A 25,456-nucleotide genomic window follows, 5' to 3' on the forward strand; every position below is an offset into this window, starting at 1 on the left:
GGGAGTGCACCAGGGCAGGGTTAGGGCAGTGGTGGCGAACCTGTGGCTCGCGTGCCACAGCAGGCACACAGAACCCTCTCTGTCAGGGGCTCTGTCCATATTTGCTTGGACAGGCTGTGAGTTGTTTTTTCTAAACTAAAACCTCGGTTTTCAGGTTGTATTGTCATGTTGTCAACTTTGCGACAAATAAGTGGGTTTTGAGTTGCAGTTTGGCACTCGGTCTTTAAAAGGCCCGCCATCAACTAGGAGTCCTTATTAGGCTCACCCTCCATGGGAGCCATTTTGTAATGGTGCCCACAGCAGTTACGCAAATTCCCAGATGATCTTACAAGTCCAAAGTGGTTGGGGAACCTTATTTAGACTGAATTAGGCTGAAATAAAAACACTTAACAGTGCCTATCAATGAGGGAAGATTTTCTCTTGGCAGCCACTTCAGCACTACAAGACTTGAGAAAACCTCACCCAGCTGTGTAAGTAATTCCTCTAAGAGAGGAAAGCATGATTGCAAAATTGCTCAGAGCAGCTTTTCCCAGTGGGTCCCTCTATGTGTTATTGGCCTTCTGCTCTCATGAGCCCCAACCAGCATGACCAAAATACTAGGAATTGTTCTCCAAAGCATCTGGAGGGTTCCCAGCTCAGGGAAAGGCCTTATTAGGGTTTTCTGCTGAATTCTAGGTCTTAAAGCCCAATGAAGTCTCAAGGCAATCACTAAGCTGCTTTTAGGGCTTTTTTGTTTGGCTCAAAAAGTCAGACAGATGACCTATTAGTCAAAGGAGAAACTGGTTATTTTCAAATAGACACTATAAGCGCCAGATAAAAGCACTGCAGTTCCATCCAGACCTGTTAAACAGGACATTCCATCAACCTAAAAGGATCCTGGATTACAAGAAAGCTTCTAAAATGGCTGCATCAGATCTATAAACTGTGTCTGCACCAGAATATCTGGTAGCAGTTTTTTTATTATGCCATGCTTGCTCCTCTTTGCTTCCGACTTACATTTTGCATTCTTCTTGTGGGTGCATAAACCAACTATGATTAGGCTAAAATGCTTACAAAGGCTAAGGGCTCAAGACCAGGACTTTCCCCAAAATTGAGAGCTTTGGCCATGAGCTTGGTGGGGAGTTCCTTGCATACAGCAGCTACATATAATTAACATTGATTACAGATGGGCCTGATTGTGGTTGCTATGGCAGCAATGATCCACAAAGTACAAGCACATGGGTGTGACCCCGGTTTGCCTTTCTCTGCACTTATTGTGTATTTTGGGGCCCGGGGTGCAAAAGAGCTTCCAGGAAAAGGGCAGAAGATACACAGCGTGGTGTTAGGCAGCGCCATTACCTGAGAGATGTATCTGTGGGGCACATGCCCATCTTGGTGAGATTTTGTTTTGCTGTGGGCACGCAAGGACTCCAGCTGGGACCTCAGGACTTGGACCTGTGCCCAAAAAAGGAGGAGGGCAGAGAGGGAGGAAGAAGAAGATTGACCATGCTGGAGGAAGAAGGGCATTGTCATCCGGGACAGATAGCATAACATACATGTGCAAGCACCCTGCCCCCATACAATCATTGGGGGGCATTCATGTCGACAGAAAATTACTTAAGTTCATTTTAACGTCTTTAATAATAGTCCTACAATACCCACACCACAGACCCATTAAACATTTACTTTGTAAAGCAACTATTATTATTACTATTATTAATCCAAGATTATAGCTACCATGTGGAAGTCAGTGAAAGCACTTCTTATGCGGCAGCGGATTCCGTCACGTTCTCCAGTTTCCAGCCTCAATATGCTCTGGGTGATAACACGGATACCCTGCACCATTGTTCACCATTACAATTATGCCTTCTTTATCACCCAAGAACATATTGTGGACATCAAATGCTCAGGCAATCATCACTTTCTGCACTTCAGTGCCTTCTGATAAGGCAGTTTACATCCCCTATCCTCACCCCAGCCAGCATATATATATATATCTGCCAATGCAAGTTAACGCTTTATGCATCCGACCAAGCAAACAGAAGCCTATGAAAGCTTCAGCCAAAACAAATCGGTTAAGTCCTTAAGGTGTTACAAGCCTCTTTGCTCATCTTACGGAAGCACAAGCTTTTCCTGTGATCTCTACATACCTGGCCTTCAAAAAGGTGTTGAATCAAGGAAGAAAGAGGAATACAGGCTCCTCTCTAAAGGCAAATGCCACCATTTGTTCCTGTGACTTCTACATAGCAAACAAACAGATGGCTCTTCTCTTTCCTGAGATGCCTTTACCCAAAAGGGAGACAGTAATGCTCTGGGTCAGAGCAGCACAGGCTAGGAATTCTGTGCAACCTCTTACCCATTTGTACTGGTAAAACACCACAGCACCTCACACTCTCACACCCTGCAGGCACAAGACAGACAGACGCCCACACACCCTACGCTTGATTCTTAAAAGCCCCCTCTCTTTCTGAACACGCCACTGCATCGTTCCCTCCACAACTAGTTCTACCTCTTTCTCCAGCGCCTCACTCGAATCCTCGTGGCCTCCTTTGCCTTGGTTCAGCAGTGCCATCAGCGGTACCCGCTTGGAATCCTTCAGGGGCAGACGCTCCAGCTCCTGCCATTTCCTCTCAATCTCTTCGCTCAGCTGACTCCTCTGAGCCTCGGAGAGGGGGGTCCCTGGAGATTCGTGGCCGCCAGCCTTGTTGCCGAGGTCTCCTGCTGGACCGTCCGTCTGCAGGACCCCGCTGGCTGGAGACTCAAACCACTTCCGCCGTTCCTCCGAGCGGGAGGCCAGGTCCCGCTCAAGCTCCTCACGCTTGGCTGCTCCATCCGTGGCTCTCACGCTCCCTCTTGTCCGCTGTGGAGACCCCTGATTTAAAGCGCCCTGCTGCAAGGGAGCCAGCTCAACATAGTCAAAAGCATGGCGCTGCCCATCTGTTTTCCTGCCGCTGCTCCTGGTTATAACCTCAGATCCTGAGCTTGGCCGTTGCTCCTCAGACTTGAAGGGGCTTTTCTGAGATCCATAGCTGCGGAAGGAGTTTTCCTTATTGCAGTCAGACAGCCTAGAATTGGAAGAAAATTCACCTGGAACTCAGCAGCAGAGCACAGGCAAGCGTTATGAAAGCCGGCCGTGCAGGTTGTCTCACCCTGCCCTACGGTCGTATCCCAATCCCTGAAACTGCCCAAGCCCCGTCCACCCCGTTATACCACACAGCAATGCAAGAGGAACAAGTCTGCAGTGGCCACAAGAACCAGGTAGTTGGAATTGCAGCCAAACACTCAAGTTCTGCTGCATCTGAGAGAAAAGGCTTGGGATGCAAAAAGCAGCACAACAGATGCCTGTGGAATTCTTTCCTTCTCCCGGGAGAATGCCCACTTCAGCAGGAACGGTCAGAACCAGCACTGCGTGTTCAGCACTGCAATGCCGGTGCCCAGTTAACCACTAAACAGGTGGTTGCTCTGCACTGGTGCCCATCCTGGGTGTGGGAGTGGGGTGGGGGAGTCCCTTCAATGGGTCCTCACTCCAGTCATTGGTTAAGATAAAATTTACGAACTGCTGCACATTGAGAGACAACAAATACACAAAATGCAAAAAGGTGCTATGAAAGCAAACAGATCAATGCAACAGTGGCTGTAAATTATTTTCTTTTTGAAGCACAGTATGAAATAACAATTATGTAATTGAAATTAAATTATATACATATGCATACATACATATATTGTATTTATCATGTTGCCTTTTATAGTTTTTCTTGCTGCGAACTGTCCAGAGAGCTTGAGCTGTGTAGCACAGGAATGTACAAAGACAGACAGACAGAATCGACTCATCATTCAGCAATGCTAGCTGAAAAGTCTTCAGCACACTTCTGAAACAAAGCTGTGCAGGTATGGCTGACCTCAGTCAGAAGGCCATTCCATGGGGTGTGGGCCACCAGTCCAAAGGCCCTACACCTGCTAAATCTCTGACCCATGTGGGACTCCCAGGAGACCTCCATGGCCGCTTGTATGGCGGCAGCGACTCCTCAGTCCCCATGGCTGCTGGCCAGGCAGGCGGGCAAGCAGGCAAGAGGAAACCACTGCTGCTGGCAGCTCCCCAGAGAGGGAAGGAAAGCAACAGCACCTGCTTCTTGTGACCATCCGCACTTACCAGCTCCTCCTACATGCCACTAGTGGCAACAGCTACCCGAGTCAGCTCTTGGCAGAGGTGAGTCATTCCAGGACTCTTCCACCCCACCATATGCCACTTCTGTCCCAGTCACTCACACTGATGTGTTGGCTTTGGAGTGCACGCATGTAGAGGAGGACTGCATGACTGAACTTGCGCATGCCATCTAAAGTGCATCACCAAAGCACTTCTGGCTGAGTACCTTCTCTCAGTCTACAGCATCATAAAATTTGGCTTTGCTCTACATATTTTGCTCCGGTCAAGGTGGGAACAGAATCAGCATTCCAGCCTCACAGCAAGGGATCAATAGAAGGGCCATGGCACAGCCTCACAGCACATGATCAACAGGTTCAATCACAGCTCCCTTAAGCCCCATTCATTTCAGTGCCTCTACTCTATGTAAGAATTATATTGGAATTTACCCAGAGAAAAGAAACATAGGATGGTTTGGAACAGAGTATATGTTTGGCTCAGGGGAACCAATCAAAAATGCCATGCTGTCAGAAGACCTAGGGAAAGCAAAAATTCCCAGTGCACGTACTTTGTGACATCCGGCACACTGACAGGTCGTATGCTTTTCCTCAGAGCCTCAATCCAGTTCCGCCGGATTCCTGATGTCATTGCGGATAACGTGAAGACACCATCTTTAGTCTGAAAAAGAAACACCAAATGGTCTTGTCCATCTACGTCAGGCAAACAGGTCCCATGGCTTCAATAGAGAAAGGAAGCCTGAAGGTAATAGGGCAGATGGAAGCTGCCACATGCCACCAAACCTTACAAGAAACTTTTGGAATATCAGTGGACTTCTAATGTTTGGGCTTTAACTAAACAAAACTCTTGGAATTCTATGAGATTTTAATGCTTATGAACCATGCTGAAATCTTCTAGAAATGCTTTGTATTTTGTATTAATCTGAAGTTCAGTTACAATTTGTTTAAATCTTTGCCCAGTAAGAAACTGGCTTTTGAACCCGAAAATGGGGTATCTGCATTGTTTTTTCACCGAAAAGGGGGTATTATTGTTTTTAGAGAAGTCACAGTAGCATGGTTGTTATTCTATGTCCCCATCCACTTAAAAAATAAAACTTCCATGCTGCTGAAAAATTATGTTGATTGCCTCCATAAACTACAAGCATGAGTAGAGAAAATGGACATCTATCTTGCATCAAGGTAGGCAACCTGGTACCCTTTATGTTTTGGACTAAAGTTTTGATAACGTTAAGAGTAGCCATGATGGTTGTAGCTACTGGGAGCTGTAGTCCAACATGGCTGGAAGGCCCCAGGCTACCTGGAACGGGAAAGGCCTTAAGCTGCAGAAGGAGAAGCGATGGCCCAAGGGGGCGAACGCCTGTGACTGTATTCTTTTGACTAAAAGCTGCTATCCCACTTCCACTTTCCTGTTCCCTTCCCCTTACATTTGTGTATTTGTAGTCGTGGCCTGTTTCTGTTCCGATGGCATGTATGGTGTGGTTTAATAAAGTACCTTTTCCCCAAGACTTGGGTCACCGTGTGCTGGTCCAGTGCAGTTTCGCTTGCTAAGGGGGGACATTGGGCTTTCCTGGCCCTACGGACTGCCGGGAGGAGGGGGACTCCTGGCAGTGTTGGTGGGGGTGGCTTGCCTCACCATTACACTACCTACTCCTGCTGGAAAGAAACTGTTTCCTACCCAAAAAATGCAGGGAAGTCTTCAATGCTATAATGTTATAAGTATGATTTGTAGAAAAATGTTCACCCGTACCCTGTTCCCCTTATCCTCTGAGTTTCCCATTGTGATGGCGAAGGGATGCAAAGCCTTTTGATTGCAGCAATATCAAGTCATTGCACAGGTTTTTGTGCCAGCACTGCAGACCAGACGACATTTTTGTTTCACCCCAAATGCCTCCAGATTCTAAGCACTCACGTGTATCTGGAAGCCATAGTTGCGCTGCACGGCATATTCCGTCACATCAGTGCAAGAGCGTAGGTCAATCTCCCCATCCAGATCATCTGCCTGAAATGACCTCCAAACCATCAACTTGAGCTAGGCTTCAGGCCTAACACCATTCCCAACTTATTTAAGCCTGCGCTCACACACACCTACGCCAACCAGCCTCTTTCAAGCTTATATACTTCTCTAGACAATTCTTTCAACGCACAAAAGACTCCATGGTCTACTTCCTTCATCAATATAAAATGTACTGCCCATACCATCACTGCCCCTGCCCTCTTTCACGTGTTCCAAACACACCACTTCTGCTCATTTTCTTCCAAAGAAAAAATAAGCCATAATTATGCCATTTTTTCCACAGTGCATAGCACTGGCTAATAAAGAGAGCAGCCTGGGGGTAGAATGCCCTTCCCTGAAAGACTTCCCTAGTGCTTATGCTTGATTTTTTTTCAGTGCTTGGTTTTGCTTCTGTTTTATTCTCTATCTGTTCTTTGATGTTATTGATTTTTTAAAATATATATTTTTGGGGTTTTCACTCTATTGTGAGAATCATCTAGTGGGTTTTAGCTATTGGATGGTACGGAAACATTATATACAAGTACATTAAATACATAATAGACAAGCACTAGTATGGTCCATGGTTAGACTGGGACTGGGAAGGCCCAGGTTTTGGCTCCCATTTGGCCATGAAGCTCATTAGGCAACCTCAGGCCAGATGTTGACTCAGCCTAACCTACCTCATAGGGTTGTTGTGAGGATAAAATGAAGAGGGAAACCATGTGAGCTGCCTTGCAGGCGGGGGAACAAGACAGACTCTGAATGAATACAATAAAGGTATTTTCACAGCAGTGGCTCGACTACCCCCATGCAGGAGAGACCATGCAGGTCAGGATGCCTCCTTACCTCCTCTGCATTGGAGTCCCTGTAATATCTCAGGCTTGAGTCTGTTAGCACAAACCAATGCTTCGTCCACTGCAGATTGGAACCATGAGGGGAGCAGGGAGGGAAGAGCAAAATAAAAGGGAAGGGTCTATGTTAAAGAATCCACAGAAGCTTGCGGCACTCATTGACCTTTCAAAATTCTGCTCAGGAAGGAAAAGTCAACCCCAGTTTGAACTGCCTCATTTTTGCTTAGGACACACCCCTCCCCTTTGGTTTCTGCAATGGGACATAGCAGGGGTGCAGAAATGCAGGCCTGCAGACCAAATCTTACTTGGGGAATCAATCTGGCCCTCCAGAGCTCCCCAAACAGCCCAACATCCCTTCCCCTGTTGTTTCCTCAAATGCTAATTGGGGATTTCCTGGCATTTGCCCATTTCCACCCCTGCAAATTCTGAACAATTGAAATGCTTCCCCAAAGGCATTATTACTGGCAACAAAAGCTACCCCTCTGCCTTCCACTCCTTCCAGAGCTTCTCCAAAACCAAATTTGTTTGTCGGGTTGAAGACACACAATATGGGGAACCACCGGCAGGCAGGTTGCATCATCATGCAACAGGGGTTACGAGGCACACAAAGCATGCTAGGACAAAGCAGGAGGCAGGCTTCCAGTCTTATGAGCAAATTAGCCCTTCCCAAGCTGTCAGCTAAACATCCATGTCATTCCATTCAATTTCAAAGGGAGCTGGTTCTAGTCTCAAGGATGAGTGGATGACTTGGTGCCCTCCAGATGTCTGGAACTACAGCTCCTATGATCCCTGGCTACTGGCCATTCTGGCTAAAGTTGATGGAAGCTGCCTTCCAACACATCTGGAGGGGAACAGGTGGGCTGCCTCAGTTCTGGAAAGGTTTGTTTTCTGTGCTTCCAGTGAGATTTCCACCAGCTGCAGATAAACAAAAGATCCTGAAAGCAGCATGTTCAAGGATGAAGTCAAAAGCAGCTCTTTATTTATTTAGACATTGAGATGCCACCCCCTTACTCCAAGTGGGGTCTCTGGGCAGCTTATTCCTACTGTTCCAAAAGGAGTGCTCTTACACAAACCATGTTGGAGTTTGTAGAAGAAAGGAAAACTACTTCCTTTATCGGTGATAGGGGCAGAAAATTTTCTATGGAAATTTTTCCATTTCATAAGTTCATGAATAACAATGAACAATGAATAAGTGTAAATACAGTAGGCAGGCATGAATGCTGTAATTGATTTTTTTCAGATGATTGTCCCTAGTCAGTAATGTGAATGATTGAACAAGTATTGTGAACGGTTCTTTAAGAAACTAAAATTAATTAGCTCAGCCTTGTGCAACTTAGTTCTTTTCAGATGTACTGAACTACAGTTCCTAGAATCCTAGCCAGTCAAAATGACTAGGGGACACTGGGAGTTGTATTCCAACATATCAGGAAGGTACCATGATCTGGAAGGCTGAATTAGCAGTCAAAAGTTTTCAGAACCTTTGTTTCTTTCTTTCAACTAAACAATGTAAACCAAGTACATGTTATTGACTTTACTTTTTTACAAGTACAGTGGTACCTTGGCTCACGAACTTAATCCATTCCAGGACTCTGGTCGTGACCTAAAATGGTCGTGATCCAAGTTAAATTTCCCAGTAAGGTTCAATGTAACTAAGGTTAATCTGTTCTGTAACTACTGAATTTTCTTAATCAGAAAAATGTGAAGAAGCAAAGTGACAAAGAACAACAAAGATTGCAGCCATCTCCCCCCCACCCCCACACACACCCCAAACACGAGCCCGGCCATCTCCCCGCCCCCCCAGCAAGACTGGATCGCACCCGTCATCCCTGCAAGCACCCATCATCCCAGCGTGCTGAGGGAGAAACAGACGGGCGTGAACACAGGCGCACTGTGGGGGGGGGGGAGACGGGTGCGAATGTGGGTGCGCTCGGAGGGGGGGAAGACGGACACAATCGTGCTGGGGGGGGGGGAGATGACCGAGATTGCGGATGCGCTCATGCAGGAAAGACGGGAGCAATCACAGGCGTGCTCCTACAGGAAAGATAGGCACAATCTCGGCCATCTCCCCCCTGCCCCCAGCATGATCGCGGCCATCTCCCCACTCAGCGGGTGGGGAGATGGCCGCGATTGCGATCGTCACCCAATGTAGAGTTCACGACCTGAGTCAAAATGTTAATGAAATGTGTGTTCGCGACCCGATTTGATCATGAACTGAGCCATTTGTGAGCTGAGGTACCACTGTATTCTAATAGAAACAACTACATGATCTCAAGTTACATTATGTACATTTTAACTTTTCTCAAATAGTCAAATACTTGTGGTATATTGGGGCAAAAATGTAACATGGAACCTTCAACGTGCTAAACCAGATCTCTGATATTCTGATGCAAAGAGTGCCCTCCAAGGTCAATGACCCTATGCAAATTAGCCTAATTTAAATAGGATATTTTTCATATTTCCCAATTTCAATTCAAAAATTTCCCAAAAACCCGCCTCACTGTCTCCATCTTACCTCTCCTGGTTCGTCCAATATGGACATCCATCCCTTCTTGAAATTGAGAAGATCTGGCTAGAAAGAGAGATCACACAGAAGCTTAATGAATGACATGAAATGAAGACGTAAAATGTGGTGGTCTGAAATAATGCATGCGTAATAAAAGTGGAGGTCTTATGATAATAAACTGAAATAAGAATCCTACCAAGAGAGGACATTTGTGTGGCAGTTAGAACCCTTCCTCCTTATGAGTAACTCACTCTGCCTTGAAATTAGCCTCCCAATGGTACCAGCTTCCAATGCAGCAGCGATGTCATCAGCCAGCCTACTAGGGCTAGAACTCCAAATCTTTACCTGGAACCCCAAATCTCAGGGAGGACTTCTGTCCCAGCATCCTGCTGTTCATGGACTCTTGCTGAAATAAAGGTACAGGGGTCCTCTTGATCCATTGCATCTGAACCCCCTGGAGTTGCTGGTTTTTTGCCCATATGGGCTTTAGCTCCTGCTATGCCCTCCAAGTGTTTCTTGAAATCAAATGCCAGCGTCTCCCTTGTCAACACACCCCCTTTTTACAAAGATGGGCCTTTTTAGGAGACAGGGTCCTTTAGAGACTTTAGAGCATATGTAAATTAGGACGTGCAAATTTTGTACTTTTTTTGGTTCAGTGGCCCTGAGCCCCAGATCATTTTCCTACCTAGCACTTCCCCAGCTTAACACTTCTTGTTTTGTAGCATGTCTTTGTTTACTTTCCCTACTAAGCTAGGGCAAAGAGCTGTATTTCTGTGTTAGGTGGATAAGAAGGACCTGTGAGGAACTCCCCCTCTGCCAGTCCACATACTCACTCTCTCAATTCTCCAGAATCATGCTATTTATTTAAAGCCATTTATATCGCCCTTCCCTTGGGCGCAAAACCAGTAAAATATAAACAAGCAACAACAAGCAGTTCAAACATCTAGGAGAGCTTAAAGATCTGAGTGTCCCTGGGCTAACCACATATGCTCACCCCCGATGTAAAAACCATGGGGCACAGAACAGAACTGTGAAGAACCCACAACCCAAAAGCCACGGGTTTAAACATAGGTTCATTGTGATTTGGATCTATCAGACTCCTGCACTGGAGCATTTTAATAGGTCATCCATCTTTGCTGAAGGTCCGGGTCATCAGCAGTCTAAATCTCACTAAATAAAGGTCAAATGAATTCTTCCATCTTCAGAACACCATGCAAACAAGTCCAAAGAGATACCAGATTGAATCTGTGTGTGTCCTGGGGAAAGAGATAATTTGGAACATGCTTGTGATTGGCATAGTGTCCATGAAATCCTAGGCCACTCTCCAACAGGAAGATTCTGGGGTAAACAATGACATCAACCAAGACCATAGGTCAGTTTTCTCCATCCTGGCATCCTCCAGATGTGTTAGACCACAACTCTCATCATTCCCAGCCAGCAGGATCAAGACAGGAGTTATAGCCCAACCCATCTGGAGGGCACCAGAATGGAGAAGGTTGCAAGAAGCCTAGGGAACTCCAACCCCAAGGCTGGGCTAACTTACAGGAGAGGGAGCTATTCTTCAGAAACTGAATCCATTTATTAATTTCCCAGAAAGGCTGGAGCCTTTTGCATTCAGGTAAAAAATAGCTGAGCGTGATTTAAAAGGCACTAATCTAATACTATATATTCATTCTTAAAATGATGAATTTTCATCAACTTTCATTTGCACATCATAGGCAAGAAGCATGAAACTTTGCCATGTCTACAAAGGAGATGAATAAATATCCAGATATTAAAGTAACCTCTCCGCAGCAATGGAATGAATCAGATTTGAGACTACAAACTGCCTTTTTAAAATGCAAGAGCAGCCCCTCCCACTCTTCTCAAACATGTGCCCCCTTCCCCAGCTGCACCTGTGTCTGTTGGCAAGGCCCTTGCGCCTCATCAACATAAAAGGTGTGGAAGCCATTCAGAATCAAAGCAGTTATGCCACGCTCTCGCTCGACTGAGGCACCCCAACCAGTTTGGCCTCCCAGTGTAGAACAGCTGACATAGGAAGACATCCCTGTTGCTTCACAAATCCAGAATCAGGCATAATGACCTCCTCACCACATAAAGCCAAGTCAAAAGTCATTAAATATTTGGATGCATTGTGTGGATTATAAATGATAGAAAGGACAATGAAGGGCAGAAGGAAGAAATCAGAATAATTATCCAGATGACCCCTCTCCCTTTCACTCTCATCCTTTAAAACCTGTGTTTTTTTAATATGTTGCCCAAGAGGCTCCCAAGGCTGCTGCTGCTGCTACTTCCCAGCTCAGCAAATGCTTCCTTCATCTATTCTACCTCACCTTCCCTGCCCTACAAATTTCAGGCACTCCTCTGAGTTGGATCCTTTCCCAGAGAGCGAGCTTTTGGGGTAGACTGAGCAGGAGGCAGCCTCAGTTCTGCATATAAGGCCTGGAGATGGAGCCTTAAAGTACCTATCTGGTCTATTCTCCAAAAGGGGGCTCCTGATTTTCCAAAAACAATCAGTACAAGCCCTGAAACAGCCTTAGAAGCTGAGCAGATCATCTTAAGTTACATCACCCATCCCCAACCTAACACCCTCCAGAATGGGAGCTTACAATCCCCAGCATTCCCACCAGCTGTAATGAGAAATGTAGCCCAATATATTTGGAGGGTGCCCAGTTGGAGAATTCTGTGTTACCTGCCATTCTAGTGCTTCTCCTGTCGCCAAATGCTTCTTTCTCACTATGAACAGGAAAGAAGAAAAGCACAAAGGGACATTTCCATACCGGAGCACTGTCTGTGTCAAGAGAACCATTCACTTGTAAATGGTCCAGGGGTCCCAATGGCCACATACTCTTTGGAAAGATGGTATCCTGGAGAACAGCTCAGCACTTCCTGGAAGGGTACTCGGTGCCCCACTGGGATTCTGATACTTCCAGGAAAGCAACAACCAGATGCCAAGCTACTCTGTACACCTGGCTAGGTGAAACTTTCCCTTGCTTTCATCTTGAAAGGCTGGGTTCTTCGGTTACACCCAAGCTTATGAATAAGCAGAAGTATAGACCTCCCGGCTCACCCTGAATGGACCAACCTGATTGGATACAGGGGAGGGCCACCTGTTGCAACACCTGTGACTCCCAGCCTATCACTGGCAGGTCTGATTGCAGGGACTGGATGTCAACAAAAAGGAGGTGGGAAATGAAAAACCTCAAGGAAAGAAGAGCCAAGTGACCTTGGCTCCCACATGCTTTAACTCCATGATTGCCAAATGCTAGAAGAGCAGTGTAGCAATGTGGAGGGGGCAGAGATGACAGGGAAGATCAGCGGCCATTAGGATCATGTAAAATATATGAACACCATAGGAGCCAGAGGGAAAGATTTCATGGCACATCAGAGAAGCCTGGTTGTGGATTTCAACACACTATTTTGGCAGCCTTGAGCTGCCCTACATACACACAGAATGGACTGAAGAAAACAGAGGTACTGTTGATTGAAATTATGCAGTGGGGGAAGTTAGTTGAAGGATCCTATGAGCTAGCCCTAGTCTTAAAAAGCAGCTTTAGCCATCCGGCTCTCTGCCCACTGAAACAACTTAGGACCCATTGACCTGAAGGAGTGCCATTTCCCATTGTTTGTCTGATTTCTAAGACCTGTGCAGGATCCTCTCTGGAGCTGCTGGCTGCAATGGTTTAACAGGTGGTTACCAAGGAAGAGAGCTCTCTCTGTATGGGCCTCCTATCTCTGAAATGTCCTTCCAAGGAAAATTCTACTGGCATCTTCAACTCTATTATGTTCATGTACCAGGTTAAGACCTCCCTCTTTAAGCAGGCATTTAACTTTAATCTGTAGCTTAATTGCTTTACTGCAGAGTTCATGGTGCTATAGTCGCTGGAGTGTTGGAATGGGACTCAGGAAGGCCAGGATCTAGTCCCCACTGGGCCATGAAGCTTACTAAGTGACTTTGGGTCAGTCACTAGTTCTCAGCCTGATCCACATCATAGGGTTGTTGTGAGGATAAAAAGGAGAGGAGGAGCATGTAAGCTGCCTTGGATTCATTATAAAGTGAATAAATAAATAACTGTGTATATATACTATTTTAATGTTTAATATTGTATTACTTTGTCCCTTTTATTGTTGTATATTTTTGCTTGGGTTTGATGTGTTGGTTTAAGACTGTAAACTGCCCTGTAGTCCTTTATCAGTTAAACAAATAGGTGTTAGTCTTATGTAAAGTAGACCCATTCATTACAATGGGTCTGCTCTATGAAGCACTGGCAGTGGATACTACCTAACTAAAATCAGATTTTCCAGGATAGAGCCTTTTCACTAAGGGTTCCATGGCTGTGGAATTCCCTCTTTGGAATCTTGGGCAGAGTTCATATTATACAACAGCCCAGTGTTGGTAAGTTGTTGTGTCATCCAAACCAAGCCCCTTCCCTCAGGATGGCTTGTTTGGGGGCATCAAGCCACCCCAGAGAGCCATTTCTTCTAGGCATTCTCGGACCCATGCTGGGTTATCATGTTATCTGAGCCATGTCATTTGAACTGAGCAATCGCATATGGGCTGCAGGAGACAGCTAGCAAAGGGGCATGGCAAGAACACCAACCCCACCCCACCTGCTGCTCCTGGCCATCTGCCTGTGTCACGACTAGTAACAGCACTTCCATTAATGCCCAAACTTTAATGGAGCGACCATTGCTGGTTAGACACCTTTAGAAAAACAAAACAAAAAGATGATGCCAGAAATGTGTGCAAATGTTCTCATGTTTTAAGGAAAAAAACTTTGTTGGCTGTATTTTGAGTTGCACAAGTGCACTCTTTTGGATTTTTGATCTACGCATGTTCACCTTGCCTATTGCCTTATTGGTTACAGCTGCCAAATGGTGTTCTTAGAGGTACTAAATGAGACAGAGTGAGTGGGCTGCCCTGTGTGGCCATGGATTGTTGGGGTGGCTTCATGGTCATGAAGAAAATATCCCATGGCAGGGGGCACCAGGTTCAGACAGCACAGCAAACCACTGTGGCTTCAACGCCAAGGCAAGTTACAAGCATTCAGGTGGCTCCTTTGCCCAGGGCCCCCAATGTGCCCAGCAGATGACTGGGCCCAGCAGGGGTTGCAATGCTACAAAAATCAAATTTAGCATGGACACTTCTGGGAAGATACAAGTGTCCATGCCAGATTTGAACACTGGGGCACTTGCAAAGCATGCTTTGCAAATGCTTGGGAAAAAGGAGGTGAGGAACACTTTTTGCAGTCTGTGGGAGCCCAGAGACACACAAGTCCCCTGAAAAAAGCTCAAAGATCCCACTGTTAAGAATGCTGGGTCCCCAACAGTTTCCCCATTTTTGCCATTTACCCCAGGATGATGGCATCAGGGAGCCCAAAACTGGAGGAAACCCATTGATGGAAGTCCAAAAGGGTTGATTAGCCTTTTGTGACTGCCATTGGCAGGAATCCCATCCAGTTTTGAAGATTTCTTCACTCAGGTGCAAAGCTGGTGGGTGGGAGGGATTTCAGGGATTTGGATATTGTTTTGTTGCATTTCATGGTGTGTTGCCAGACAGAGTTGAATCTTCAAGAGGAGGGATAGATGACAATAATTGAAAATGGAAGACCTGGGAGGATGAGAATGTAAAGTGCTAAACGCACCACGTTTGAGAGTTCTTCCTCCTTGGCCTTCTGGGAAAAGAGGAGCAGAGGGGAAGCTTGTATCTAAGAATTACTAAGATTTAAGACACCATATATTTATAAGGAGGGCTTTAAAGTCACCCTATTAAGGTGCCACACAACAGTTAAAACTATGAAACTGAAGTAGCAATAATCATAAAATAAAAATGAATGATTTAAACCATATAGTACCATTCACACACAAGAGCACCTGATACAGTTCTGAGCCAACTGTAGGCCAAGGTAAACTAATAAACCTTCAGGATCTGATGATGGAGCTTGGTGGATTTCAGTTAGAAAATCCCATTAGTGGAGGGCAGCAACTGAGGAGCCCTTGTGCCCACCCATCAGCCTAAGTACTTGGAGAAGCAGTATACAAACAGGGCCCCAATTTCATCCTGAATGACTGCAAACCAACTGAGCTTATATTTGAACTTATTCTGTATTTTACTTGTTACATGTTTATGCTGTGTCTTCTTCTAAGAAGCCCGAGCAGGAGTACATGATCTTCCTCCTCTCCATTTTATCCGCACAGCAATTAATTAACCCTGTGAGGTAGGTAAATGACCCAAACTCTTCCCAGTGAGTGCCATGGCCAACGTGGAGCCTAGAATCAGATTTCTCAAATCCTAGTCTAACACTGTAATTGCCACAGCACACTAGCTCTCGACAGTGCTGGCAGCACAGAACTATGCCTCCAACTCCTCTCACAAACACCCCGGAGCAATTATCTTTTCAATGTTTCAAATCTTCTAAACTGGTATCACATTTTAAACTCACACACAAAACAAATGCTGCGTTCACGCCAAAGGGCCTTGCTTCACTCAGTCAACAATGACCAAGAATTTAAAGGTAACAGGAAGCCAAGAACACAGACAGACAACTGGAAACTGATAGACACAAACACAGTCTAAACAGCTGGTGGAGCATGATGACCAAAGCTACTGCTTGTCCACCACATCAGCTGGCAGAGGAGGAATGAGGAGCAAGAGCCACAATAATGTTGTTTAAACCTAAAAAAAACCCCCACACTGTCAGAATTTGAGTCCAGTAACAATTTTGCTTCTTTAAAAAGCCTACTAGGAATCTAGATTACAACTAGTAGAAGTGACAAGTGCTACATACCAACCATCATGGTTAAAGGACACATAAAACAAGGAACAGTACTTTAAACACAAAGAAATATTGTAATGCATAATGTGCATCATTGTGAGTATTTCATTTTATACAATTAAGTACCTTTTAGTTTAGAACAAAGGTGACTAAGAGAGAACGAGTATATTGAGTTTTGTATGGTGTGGACAAAGCTCATACAGTGATCCTTTGCTCCTTTTCATAGTATTATAACCCCGGTCATCCAAATAATGATGGGAGATTCAAGACAGACAAACACATGTTCTTCTTCCCTCTTCGCATATTCAAGCTATAGAATGTGCTACCATAATATATAATGGTGGCCACCCAACTTGGCCAGTTTTAAAAGCGATTAGACAAATCCATGGAAAAAAGGCTATCAGTGGCTACTAGGCAAGATGGCTATAGATTACCTCCAGCTATTAGAGGTAGTATATGCCTGAATTCCAGTTGCTAGGGAACATACGCAGGAGGGTGATACTGACCTCACCTTCTGCTCATGGAGCTACCACAGGCATCTAGTTAGCCGCTTTGGGAAAATGGATACCGGAACAGATAGGACTTCCACCTGATCCAGTTTTGGCTTTTATGTACCCCATTTTTACTCAAATCATGAGCGCTTTTTAAACTCAGAGGAACTGGCAGTGATCCACCAAACGCCAATTCTGGAGCCTTTCCAGTTTCTTCAGATTGGCTGGGATGGTAGCTTTGATTTCATTAGAACAGCTGGGATCAAAGCCCTATTTCAAGCATCCCCAAACTTTGGAGGCAATGGGCAAATTTTGATTTTTGAGATAATGTGATGGGCAATCTAATAACATGGTTGCCATAGGGATGGGACCTGTGCATTCATAAAATGGCTGCTATTGTGGGTATGGGCAATCACAAAGCACACACTTCCCATAAGACAACTGGTGAAAGTAACAGTAACTTGCATGGGAACCTAAGAGGAGTGAAGTTTGAGCTCCAAAACACAAAAGTGATTGAGCCCTAAGGAGCAGGCATATAACTAATGATGATCATCACCACCATCTTAAGAAACAAATAAAAATTAGGAAAGGCAGGAAGCCTAGTGGATGCCAAGCGTGGTGCCTATGGGGACCACAGTAGAGACCTTTGCCCTCTCCGAATGCAGAATCCTCCCCTCCCATATGTATTACATTTAACATTTGATGTGCAAGAAGGGATCCGACATCACCAAAGTTTAGAAAACTGTGCTGCTCCTATTCATTTTTGCTTCCTAGAATCCACCATTACATTCCAGATCAACCACCAATGTCCACATTGTTTTTTCTCCATAAAGAAAGAATAATACACATAGAGTTTTGCAAGAAATCCCTAGGCATTTAGGCAACTACAGAAATATGAGCTACCATCATAACTCCAGCCAGTTACACCCAGATCTCATAATGAGCCAAAGGAATGTAGTGCATATTGTATATCTGCATTTTACAGCCAAAATGTACAGTGTCTCCATGGCATTTCAAGTCCAAATAGTTCAGGCTGTTATGTAGATTAGATACAATGGTAATACTAGTCACAACAAACATCAAAGTAATGAAAGGGAGCACATTTATCTAATAAAGATGCATGGTGTGTCAGGCATACTTCCCCAGTCGAAAGAGTAAACATAAAATTAGACCAAATTTGCAGGCAACATTAAATGAGGAAGAACAACAAGCTGTATGGGATGAGACACTGTTTTCTGCTCTTTTTTTATTCGCAGGTAGAAAAAAAATACTGAAGGCTACTGATTGTCCCAATAGCTAAAAATGTAAGGCTACCCAAAAGGTTTTGATTTTTATTTTCTATTCTTGTAGGACTAAATTATTTAATGCTGTGAACTATCTTAAAAAAGGAGCTGCAACAGTTGTAGGCAAGATGCCTACAGAAACCATGTGGTGTCAAAGTACCAGGCAACAGCTCTGTTGAAGCACACTTGGTAAAAGCCCAACTGTGGGAAAGACTTCAACTGGAGCTGTTTCTAAAAGAGATAACCGAGAAAGAAAAAGCACAGGATGGGACTACTTAATGTGTTCTCCCAAAAAGACCACACAACATAATAGCCCACACAAATCGCAACTGATCCGCCTGCGCACACAAAGGGATTCTCCCCCCCCCCCAGAAGGGAACAGGTGCCAGATGCACAGGCAAAGTGATAGCATCTGCATTCTACCGATTCTCTGGTACTGGGTGTCCCTCCTTTAGGCATCTGAAAACAACCTGTGGACTCGGGTAACTTGCGCCTTCCATCCTGCAGAAACTCCCTGTCCAGGGCAGAAAAGGGAGCAAGCAGCAGAACGAAGCGTGAGTATCACAGCACCCCCACATTTTCTGCATTTGATGCTGAGGCCAGACATTGAACTGAAGCAGCAAAAGCCCCACTGCATCAGGGATTACCTTGGAAACATGGTATCACATCAGGCCTTTTGGGCATTCTCGACATCCATCTTCTACACTCACCTTCCCCAACATGGCAACTTCCATATGAGTGGGACTGCAACCTCCATTATTCCCAACCATCATATCCAAATGCATCTGGAGGGCACTGAGTTGGGAAAGGCTAGTCTCTATCTATTCACGGCAGGGTCTCAAGACATCAATTGCTACAGTGGGGTCCCCAGAAAGACCCACAGGTGCTTCCAAAGATGCTATGAAGCTCTCTACTCCCTACCCTGTTGAAAACACGTTAATAAAACACCTGACAAATGTTAGAGTAGTCTTCTTTCTCTCCCTTTCTAATTTCTACCCTTGCCTTTTCTCTCTCCTCTAAGCCTTCTCCTGTTTCCCCCTCCGTTCTAATCTTGCTATTCCCTCCACTTCTTTTGCTCATGTTTCTTCCCCCTCCCAGCTTCTAGCCTTGCTTGTATCTTGCTACCTCTCCCCCAGTCCTCTTTAGCTCAATTTTGGTTGGCTAGACCTTCACAGCAATCTCTATGTGACTAGCCACAACTGCCAGAAGAGCAATTTTGTGAGGTGCCAAGACAGGTTCTCAAATTCTGCAAACGGGTAGAAACGGTTGTGTAGATCAAAACGGTTGAGGAGCCCATCGCTACAGCCTCTTCCCAACCTGGGTCCATCCAAACATTGTGAGCTACATCTCCCTTTCAATTCCAACCAGCGCAGACAATGGTTGGGGTGATGGGAGTTGGTCTAGAGGATCCTGGGTGAGCATGCTACCCAGTCCCCTTAAATGTAGACACCAGGGATTGAGCCTGGAACTTCAGCCTGCAAAGCAGGTGCTCCGACCCTGTGAAAGAGCATGGCAAGCCCAACTGGAGCCACAGCAGACATACCATTGCCAAAGAGAGGGTCCACAAGAACCCAGTGGGATGGGATGCTGCAGGAGAACACGAGGACAGAAGGGTGGAGAAGCTCCTGCAGCCCAAAGGGACAAATTCAGTTTGAAGGAAGCTTTCAGGAGCCACACTCCATTTGTGCGTTGAGCCAATGACCGGAGGTGGGGGGAGCAAAATACTCCTAAAAGCCAGCACATTGTAGCTTGAAGCTCTGTTAGCAGCAAAGCTTTAAGGGAGGCATTTCAATCTTAAAATGGGCATAAACTGCACAAAAGCAGGGAAACAATTGGTGGTTGAGAGAAAGGCAGTGGGGCTGGAGAAGGGAGCATGGCCATGTGAATTGGGAATCTGGTCCTGCAATCTCCCACCCATTTAGTAACACAACTCGGAGAAAGTGTGCAGTTTGTGTATGAAGAGCTGCCTGCCTGCAGGAAAGCTCAATGTGCCTTGAACTTTGCAGGAGGAACAAGCAGACTCCAAGTTAGCTATGTTCCCAAGCAGCAGTATTTCACTCTAGGACACCGTGATGCTGTAGATAAAGAAACAAAAATGCAACAACACTTGGACGGCTGAAGGGACAGCGTTGCAGGAAGAGATTAAAGAGAATGCAATATGCTTAGTCTGGCAAAAATCAAGTCGGGGGGCATGATAATAGTGTGGAAGTATGCAAGGAATGTAAACACCAAAGAAGGAAAGGAATTGCCTAGGATGGCACAAACGGGTAGAAAAGGAACACAGAAAGAATGCTCATGAAAGCAAAAGAGATGTGTGAGGTCCAACAGTGGATTGAGAAGCAGACTGATTAAAAAGTCTCCCAGGGGAGGCCAAAATATCTCACATGCTTTCACATGCCTTTGGGCAGTCTTTTAACATTGCTGAAGATGAGCACTAACCCATGGCAGAGTGCATCCCCACCACAAGACCTATTTGGTTCTGGAACACTTTCCACCAGGAGGCAGAGAAAGAAAATGACCATAGGGTGCAAGCAACAATACCAGATATACAAGCAGAGACTGTGTTCAGACAACATGATAACCTGTATGGGTTGAGTGTGGGTTGTTTAAGACCAACTGCACTTCCAAGCCGGGGCTTTTTAACCATGCATAAAACCATGTTGTTGTTGGCTGCCACAAACCCATGGGTCATGAGTTGTTCATGATGGTATGTTATCTCAGCTGGGTTCAGACAGGATGAAGCCCATGTTTGAATAACAACCTACCGTTCCATGGCAAATCATACTCAACCCTTCAGTGTGAGCTATCAAGTTCTCTGAACCCAGCCAACGAGGGTGATGGTTGAACAGGTCATAATGTTTGAAGCACAATAACAGCCAAGGCCAGCTGTGTGCAAAGGATACAAGAGTTCTGGATTCAGCTGTGAAGAACCACAAATTTAACATGGCCAATCACACTGGCTTGTCTGGCAAAGTTATTATCTGCTTGCCCAGTACCACTTCCGACAGTTGTTGCAAGGACTAAAGTGGCACAAACTTTAAATTCAGTCTGGCAAGCAACCCAAACAGATTTATACAGCAACTTATAACAGCATCACTCAGACATCTTTCTGCTCTCCTGCCTCATGCCCATTTTCAACAGGACCAATTGAAGGGTGAGTTAGATCTTTGGAAATGCATAATGTTTTCATGTGTAGGTCACACAACTTGATAAAGCCAGTCAGTTTAAATTTAAATGGACCAATGTTAAGGCAAGCTGAATAATCTCCTAAGCCATTACTCAAAAATTCAGTGGCAGGATATCAGGAAAGAAATGTCCAGTGAGGAGACAGCTAGATTTGGTCGTGAGGATCCAAGACTGAGCCCTGGTCTGGCATGGCCTGATTTGACTGAGGCTCCACCAGCATACCCTCATCTGGTGTTTTCCAGCATTGGAAACAATTCCGTTTCTCAAAGCTTCTGCAAATATGAATATTTGATACAAGAAGCAGTGCAAAATAAAATGTTCTATACAAGTTACATAGAGGAACAATAGTGAAACATGGAATGGACCCATTAAAACATGGCCAGACTGTAGACAGGTAATTGGACTTTAAAAAAAAATCCTTAAAAGGCAATAATGGATCCATGACATGCATTCATGATCACTTTGCAGTCATGACAAGACAAACAATAACCACCTTATATCCTTTGCAGAAAAGATCCATTTTCAACCAGATTGCATGATCAACCTTCACCAGTACCTGCAATGGGTTTTTAAGTCCCTTGAATCACACCCCTCTTCCCTACCCCAGACTCCCTAAAGAAAGTTGCATTTTACTAGGAATGAAAACACAGATCCCAGTGAAAAATATTTAGAATTCACAAATTCCAGTAAGTTAGGAGCCAGCTCACCCCAGCTGAGCAGTCCCCAGCTCTGAAAAGCAAACAGTACTTTGTATCTAGGGCAGACTGAGAAAAAACAAACAAGCACTTTATTAAAAAAAAAAAAAAAAAGTTGTGGGACACACAGGCATGAGATAAAGGGGAGGTAATATTGGTTACAAAGAGAAAACCAAATATACCAGGATGTTCCTAGCTTAGTTCTTAACCTTTACAATATCTGATCTTTAGCAATAAGGCATAACCAGCAGAGCGAAGGGATCAAGGGCTCCATTAGGGTCCCACTGCCCTGCTGTGAAGAGCTTGGCTCCCATGCTGGGCAATAATTTTAGGGGGCTCTCACCCTTGTCTTTATGAGCCTGTGTGATCGCTCAGCTAACCTCCCAACCTAAACCTTTATGTGGCCCCTCATGTGTGTCTACCTAACAAAGGCATCTCTCCTTTGATTCATAGTCAAGAAAATAGAATTGCTATCCCTCGACAAACCAAATCAGCATCAAAATCAAACTGTTCACTGACCTACACGTGACCAGAGAAAGCAACAGATGTATACAAATGTAATAAACAATAAATGGAATAAACATCAGCACTATAAACACTAAAGGATTGTCTGCTCCCATATGTCCCTACTTGTCCACTAAGATTGAGCCAGGAGGTCCTTAGGGAGCCATCCCCTAGGAAAGTGAAGGGGGTGCTGGCTAGAAGAAGGGTCCCACCTCTGGAATAGTCTCCCCAGAGAGGTACACCTGGTGCAAACTCTGCTAGAAAGTTGCCACCAGGCAGAGTCACCTTTTCTCCAGTTATTTTAACAATGGATTTTAATGGCTATCAGGTTTTAAAATTGACTCCATGTTTGGTTTTAGTCAATTTTAGTTTGTTTTATTTAATGTTTTAGCATATATTTTCCTTTTGATGTGTTTTTTGGATTACATTGTTAATGTATTTTAAGCATGCTGATTTATTGATTTTAGAATGTTGTGTTGTTTTTATACTGGGAGCTGCACAGAGAATCCAGAAATGGGCTATTGTAGTAGCATATACATTCATTAAACATACATACATTTTAGACAAGTGGAAGCAGAGAAAATCAGTCAGGTATCTGGTTGCCAGTCCAGAATACAAATTATTCCCTGGTGACCAAGGAAGCATACTTCCTGAATCAGCTGCTTGGTCTCTCCCCTCTCACCCATCCATGTGCCACAAATGACTAAGAGGAGCTTGAATGCCTCAGTTAGTTAATCATATTTCCAAACTTTATCTAAGAGAAAGAAAAAAAGTTTTCTGCAATGCCTATTAGGAACGCTTCATTAGCAGCCAGGAAATAAACTTATAGGGCTGTCAGAACCATTAGGGTATTTCACATGATCTGGCAAGATGAAATCTGGTGTACAGAGTTTTTGGGGTTTTTTTAAACTTGAATTCCAATAAAAGCCAAACACTGGAATATTTTGTAGCTCCCTTTCTCCTCAAAGAGATAGTAGGAGATAGGAACCATTCACCAAAGTAGCTATAGTGTTTAAATACTGCCTAAGCCCTATCTGGGCATTCCCCTTTGGTGTAAAGTCTATGCATTGGAGCGGGAAAGCACTCTACTTTTGTTCCCACTACACACGAAGCATGGTTGTCTGTAGTTTCCTCTATCTAGGGAAACTTTCTTCAAGAATTTAGAATTCTGGGAAATTGTCCCCCATTCCTCACACGTAGGGCTTAGACATACGGAACAGAACTAAAAATCATAAATCTCTTAATTATAAGTCATAAACCTTCTTAGCATGGTGATACGAAGAACATCCCAAAAAGAAAAAGAAAAACCAGTAACCAAAAAATTGACTTCAACTCAGGCTTACATTTGGGGGCTGTCACTTGCAGAAGCAGCCAGGAAAACGAATCTGTGCTGGCGGAAACAAAGATTTCGTATATAGGCCAATCCAGTCCTAGCTTCGTTTCTGGGAAACTGCAGGCCCCATCTAGAACAAGGGCGGACAGCCCATTACCCTCCGGGTGTTTCAGGCTACAGCTCCCCCGTCCCTGACCATTGGCCCTGCCAGCTGGGCTGACGGGAGCTGCGATGTGTAATGCCGAGACAAGACCAGGCAGCACACCTCCTGGTCATGGCACTGTGGAGAGCAGCCAAGGCAAACACCTGGCAATGCTGCGTTGCCAACAAGTAGCATCCACACTCTCTCCCCCCTTCTCAGGATTCAACTCCACCAACCTCAGAAGGAAATCGAAAGTGGTTGCACACCAGGGCCCTAGAGACTGACAAGTGTAACTGAACGTGCAAATAAAGAAGCTCTCTCACGTCCACAGACACTACCCCAAAAAGCTCTTTACTCCCTGCTCCAGCCCCACTGCCTTGGCAGTTGTCAAAAGGAAACTCTTGCAAAAAGTGGGGGATGTAGATCTCACCTTTTTAGAGTACCTAGAAGTGTGAACAAAGGTGGAGGGGCTGAGACAGTTAGGAAAACTAGAGCATCAGACCTGAAATGGAAAGATATACTTATTATCCCCTGAACACCTTAGCTGCTTTCCTTTTCTATCTATCTATCTATCTATCTATCTATCTATCTATCTATAAAATGTGTATGCTGTCCATTACTTGCATCTCTGAATGGCTTACAACCTAAATCAGAATAAAATAGATAAATTGACTATAAATTCCACAATTGACAGATCACCAGTTGACAGCTGCTAAGGTTGCACAAAGCAACCTTTATGCAGCCTCACTTGGTCAACATCCATGAATGTTCCCTCCTGAACTGGCCAGGAAAGGCTCCACGAGCCCTTGATGACTGAGCCTTGCACCAAGTTACAGCGGGCCATTTTATCGTAACAGGTAAACTATGGTTTGTAATGACACAGAAATCAATATAACAATCTGACAGCTTGCCACAGTGCAAGGATCAGACATCTCCAAAGGCTATACACAAGGCAGAGAAAGTGCCCAAAGTGCCTCATGGCTTGTTTTGTAATGCAAAACGGCTTAGCGTTAACCTGTACGAACCTTATTGGGGCAGAAACCATGGATTATTGATTCCCTGTGTAGCTCTAGGCGTACTGCTGTAGTTTACCATCTGCTAAGCCAACTTTTCCAAACTTGGTGCCCTCCAGATGTTTTGAATGTCTACTGCCATCAGCCACACCCATCTTAGCTAAAGATCAGGCACACTGCAAAGTGTAGTCCAAAATATCCTAGGCACCAGGTTAGGGCTAGTTGTGGTAAGCTGTTACTCAGTCATCCTTTTTAGTGAAAGGGTGGGAACTCTACTCCTATAATATAGAGGAGTTTATAGTCTAAAGCAGAAGGTAGATCTCCAGATGTCTTAGACTTCAGTTCCCAGAAGCCTCTATCAGCCCTGGCCAATTGCCAGGAATGTTGGGAAGCGAAGTCCAAAACATCTGGGGATCTCTGCTCTGCCTACCCTGTTATTACACTCCTCTCCATTCCACAGTGGTGGACAACCCCCAGAAAAAAATCTTAAAACTGTTTTTTAAGAGGGAAGAACTAGATGAACACTGACGGGATCATGAATAACCATGA

General features: G+C 44.9%; 1 protein-coding gene across 2 annotated transcripts in view; it reads right to left on the reverse strand.

Moving 5' to 3' along the window:
• LOC123028845 (TRIO and F-actin binding protein) overlaps nt 1-25,456 on the reverse strand; it is a 66,663-nt gene that overhangs the window by 12,736 nt on the left and 28,471 nt on the right. For both annotated transcript variants that reach the window (XM_044441126.1, XM_044441127.1), the window contains 6 exons: nt 9,494-9,550; nt 6,977-7,045; nt 6,047-6,136; nt 4,689-4,798; nt 2,489-3,044; nt 1,339-1,434 (listed from right to left, as the gene is read on the reverse strand). In XM_044441126.1, the coding sequence (XP_044297061.1) occupies nt 1,339-1,434; nt 2,489-3,044; nt 4,689-4,798; nt 6,047-6,136; nt 6,977-7,045; nt 9,494-9,550 (978 nt within the window). The remainder of the gene's footprint in view (nt 1-1,338; nt 1,435-2,488; nt 3,045-4,688; nt 4,799-6,046; nt 6,137-6,976; nt 7,046-9,493; nt 9,551-25,456) is intronic.

The sequence above is a fragment of the Varanus komodoensis genome, unplaced genomic scaffold (genome assembly GCF_004798865.1).
Source record: "Varanus komodoensis strain SLA01 unplaced genomic scaffold, ASM479886v1 scaffold39, whole genome shotgun sequence".
In the NCBI taxonomy this organism is placed as follows: Eukaryota; Metazoa; Chordata; class Lepidosauria; order Squamata; family Varanidae; genus Varanus; species Varanus komodoensis.